Genomic DNA, 4,613 nt, shown 5'->3' on the forward strand with positions numbered 1-4,613 from the left:
TTCTTGTTCTATTAGATTTGTAGGGATAGCTTCAATTACAAATAAAGTGAGCGTCTTTAGACCTGCTTTACACTGAGCGTTTTGTAGTGCCTTTTCTACCCTAAAAAAATGCTCAAAAAATGTGCCCTTAAAAAAATCCCATTCTTTTCTATGGCCCTGTTCACATCTGAGTGTTTTGTCGCAACAAGCAAAATGCCTGTCACTGGAAAAAGTACAGGAGCTTGTTTTTTGCATATTACAGCTCGTTTTTCTTCATTAACTTCAATGAACTACAATCTGCGCAAAACAGCTGCCAAGGTGTAAACGTAAATTCGGGGAACGGCAATATCTTCCAAACTTGGTGGACATGACAAGTGTCTGGAGGTAAGTATTTGGGGACAGGGTGACATGAAAAGGTGCTGGGTGTTTTTTTACCTTAATGCAGAGAATGTATTAAGGTAAAAGATGCCTAGCCCTTAGTACTACTTTAAGGGTAACTGTAAGCAGCCCAGACTGCAACTCCAATCACAAAAGAATAAAACATTTTTAACCAGGTGACTGATTTTGATCTTGATTAGGCTGAAGGGTGTGCTTCATGTGCAAAATTGTAGCTCTGGCTTAGAGATCAACATTTTCTAACCAGTGCGACAAATGAAGTTTTTGAACATTTACAGTAAAAATCATTTAAAGTGACATTAAACCCTCAGATTTTTTTTTTTTTTTTTAAACAATAAAAAAAGTTTAATTTCTTTCCCTTCTTTACACAAAACCAAACTCAATAAAAAATCCCAGGTATGGTAAAACTGAAACATCCCCGTCATGTGTGTGCAGCCAGACGAGAGCAGAGACTAATCAGACCACCACGAAGACGTTCTAGCAGGACCGCAGGGGAGGAGGAGGAGGGGGGGGGCAGCGTTATCGGCTCTGTTCAATGTAAGTGGATATGTCTATCTCATCGGGTAACTCGCCCACGTTGACTTCAAATCTGTCTTGGACGTCGTTGAGGATTTTGGCATCTTCCTCGTCGGATACAAACGTTATGGCCAAACCCTTTGTTCCGAATCTTCCAGCGCGAGCCACCCGATGCAGGTAGGTGTCGGAGTCCTCCGGCATGTCGTAGTTGAAGACTATATTAACTCTTTCTATATCCATGCCTCGTCCGAAAAGGTTGGTGGCCACAAGAATTCTCCTCTGGAAATCCTTAAACTGCTGATATCGCGAGAGCCTCTCTTCTTGCTGCATCCCTCTGTGGATTGCGATAGCTGGGAAGTTCTGTTCCACCAAGAGCTGTGCCAGCGCTATACACCTCTGCACGGACTTTACAAAGATGACCACCTGATTGAACTCCAGCACATCCAACAAGTCAAACAGTTTCCGGTTCTTCTCGCTGTCCTTTAGTTTGACGTAATACTGCTGCAAACCGTGAAGGGTCAGCTTGGTTTCATCGTCCACGAACACTTCCATAGGGTCCTGCATGAACTTCCTGCAGACTGGACGGATCTCCTTGCTGAGGGTGGCACTGAACATCATGCACTGTTTCTCATGAGGGGTGAGGCGGAAAATCTCCTGAACGTCTCGGCGCATGTCGAGCTGCTCCAACATCTTATCACACTCATCCAGGACAAAGTGTTTGACATTCTTCAAGTTCAGAGTCTTCTGCCTGACCAGCGCCAGGATCCGGCCCGGAGTTCCCACCACGATGTGTGGACAGCTTTTTTGGATCGTCTCCTCATCCCTCTTGATGGAAAGGCCTCCAAAGAAAACAGCAACCTGGATTGAAGAGAAGATCACTGGGGTTAACCATCAAAATGACTCGCTGTACTGTACGTGGGCACAAGGTCCGTGGCGTGACAGACACCCCAAGAGGTCCGGATAAAAGCGCTCACCTTTACAGTAGGCATGTACTTTGAGAATCTTTCATATTCTTTGCTGATCTGGAAGGCGAGCTCACGCGTGTGGCACATTACGAGAACCGATACTTGTCCTTCCACTGCCTCGATCTGTTGAAGTGTGGCCAGGACAAAGACCGCAGTCTTACCCATACCGGATTTGGCCTGACACAAGATGTCCATGCCGAGCATGGCTTGAGGTATACATTCGTGTTGTACTTCTGAGGGATGTTCAAACCCGCAGTCCACAATGGCTCTGAGCAGTTCAGGTTTTAACAAGAAGTCTCTGAATCCGGAGCTGTGGATGGACACGTAGGAGCCCTTCACCTCCTTCCTGGCAGTGGGTGCCGGTGTTTCAGTTGACTGCTGCGGCTCGTCATCTTCTTCGTAATCCAACAGCTCGTTTTCAACGTCCTGCTAAGTCATGATGTCTCTGCTCTCCACCGGCTACAACTCCACGTGTGCTGCGACCTTATTCCACAACTCGACCTCAGATTTTTTAACATAAAACAATACTGTAATGTGTGCCTTACTGTAATCCATGGTTGTTTCCCTTCTCTTTGCTGCTCTTCCTTTTAAATCTGTATCTGTTCTCATGCTCTGCAGAACTTCTGTTTTGCAGCAGACTGCCTTGTCTCAGGAATGGATACAAGGTGTCTGTGTATAGGTTTGTATAGGCTTGTAACCTGAGCAAGCACTACAGGAAGAGGCCCTGAGCTGCAAAGGGAAGTTCTCCTCCAGCATGAGAAGACATGAGGATTTAAAAGGAAGAGCAGCAAAGAGAAGGGAAACTACCATGGATTACAGTAAGGCACACATTACAGTATTGTTTTTTGTTAAAAAATCTGAGGGTTTAATGTCACTTTAATGTTAAAGCAAATTGACAGTTGACAGGTCATCCCTATAATATCAATAGCAAGCTCTTACCAAGAAATCAAAATCAGGAAATAGCACTAGCTGAAGTGGTGGAGTGTGTTTGATGGTAGATGTCCCGTACCTGAGGTGAGACTGTAGTAGTGAGGAGGCCTCCTATGCACCTCGGGTCTTGAGGCCTCTGGGGATGGATACAGAGACCTGGCGGACACCGAGTGGCACGAGTGCCGGTGGTGTGGAGCACCGTGCAAGCCTAAATCCAAAGCCAGGGTCAAGTCCAAACTGGCAACCAAGTACAAAAGGGCAAAGCAGAAGAATGGTCAAGTTCCAAGCCGGGGTCGGTTCCAATGAGGCAGCAAAGTACAATAGGGCAATGCAGAAGAATGGTCAGTATACGAATCCGAAGTCAAGGGCAGGAAGCAGGCAAGAGTAGTCACTAGGGTTCCGGGTCACAACACGTCCAAACAGATAACACACAGCACAGGAGCAAGGAGAGACTGAAGATAATCCAGCAATTTGGCAGTGTCCAGGCTGGGCTTAAATAGGGGAAGTGATAATTGAGGTCTAGGTCACTTCCTGTGCACCTCTTTGGCGCTTTCCCGCCTTGCTGAATCGTGCCGTCCGCGCATGTGTGGGTTGGAGCAAAGACGCGCCAATGGCACATGCGCAGTTGGCGCAGATTTGTTCCGGTTCGTGAGGCTACGTGCTGCTGGCGCATGTGCAGATGGCACTCGACTCTTACAGTAGATTTGTCATAAGTAATGCAAGATTTATTGGTCCAACATGATGCACTCTGAGGGTGTGGTGCAAAGAAACTGCCTAATTTCCTGTTGGTGACGGGATCTCCCCCACTGGAGGCATAGCTGTAGGGAGAAACCTAAGGGCATATACTGGCTGGCCTTCCACAAGAGGGTTTTGGTTTGACACTTTTTGCTGATGCAGGCAAACCTACCCACTGTTTGCAGCATATCACCACATACTTATATGTTCCAGTTGTGTGTACCAAAGCACCACATTTTTACCCCATTACCATAGCTGCCATTAAATTTAAGCAATCCGCTTTATTTAAAAAAAGGTCAGAAAGGCTTGAAGTGAGAGGTAGATGTTCTACACAGAGGTAATAGTTTTTTTTACTTTGTATTTACAAATGTATTTTCTTTTAATTATTTTTTTTTCATTGTGAAGCTGTCTCTGTCCTGTTGATGCAAACATGGACAGGAACGGCAACACAAGCTTAGTAATAGCTTTAAAAACATGAAAAGAAAAAGTTATAGGCCTAAACACCACCTTGTCCCTATACAAAAAGTAAAACAAAATGAGATAAGGTCACTAGCTTAGATGCTGGCCTCACAGAGGTGATGAGCACACACACACACACACACACACACACCAGATCTTGACCAGAGCACCCCACAAGGAGTGATATACTTTACTAGTGGGTGCACAAGGTTGCAGACCTCAGACACTCAGACTGAATAGGAGTATAACCAGAGTGGAGTGTGGTTGACAGGTAATATCAGAAACATGAGCAGACAAAAGGTCAGGGGTGGCTACAAAAAAGTATAATCAAATACAAGCTGAAGTCGGTAAATGATGAAACAGGAACACAGGAAATAACATGGACCGGGGTTTGGAGACTAACCTAATGCTCAGGCAGCAGATGTTGGTCTGAGCACAGCTAAATAATGAGCATGACTGACAGACTGGGAGGGGACATATCATGTAGGTACCATATAAACAAGCAATTGAGTTCCAGTGATGCCTATACTTCCAAGTTCTAGAACAGAGCATGCTGCAGCAAGGGAGGAGAAATGCTAATATAACCACAAGTAGAAGATCTGCTGTACAGCTGAGTTGTGCCACAGATTTGTT

At 45.5% G+C, this 4,613-nt stretch overlaps 1 protein-coding gene across 1 annotated transcript; it reads right to left on the minus strand.

Moving 5' to 3' along the window:
- Positions 1-718: 718 nt before the first annotated feature.
- On the minus strand, positions 719-2,354 carry LOC108794759 (ATP-dependent RNA helicase DDX39A). The gene is made up of 2 exons (XM_018565852.1): positions 1,866-2,354; positions 719-1,749 (listed from the first exon to the last, which is right to left on the minus strand). The coding sequence occupies exons 1-2, from the start codon at positions 2,058-2,060 to the stop codon at positions 895-897; spliced, it is 1,050 nt and encodes a 349-aa protein (XP_018421354.1). The 5' UTR covers positions 2,061-2,354; the 3' UTR covers positions 719-894.
- Positions 2,355-4,613: the final 2,259 nt, after the last annotated feature.

Source organism: Nanorana parkeri, unplaced genomic scaffold (genome assembly GCF_000935625.1).
Source record: "Nanorana parkeri isolate BGI_ZX_2015 unplaced genomic scaffold, ASM93562v1 scaffold893, whole genome shotgun sequence".
Taxonomy (NCBI): Eukaryota; Metazoa; Chordata; class Amphibia; order Anura; family Dicroglossidae; genus Nanorana; species Nanorana parkeri.

Bases quoted from the DNA above. Each gene is read 5' to 3' on its own strand.
- LOC108794759 (XM_018565852.1), bottom strand. From the start codon at position 2,060: ATGCTCGGCATGGACATCTTGTGTCAGGCCAAATCCGGTATGGGTAAG. The intron at 1,750-1,865 runs GTGAGCGCTTTT...TCTTCAATCCAG, and splicing joins AGTACATGCCTACTGTAAAG to GTTGCTGTTTTCTTTGGAGG.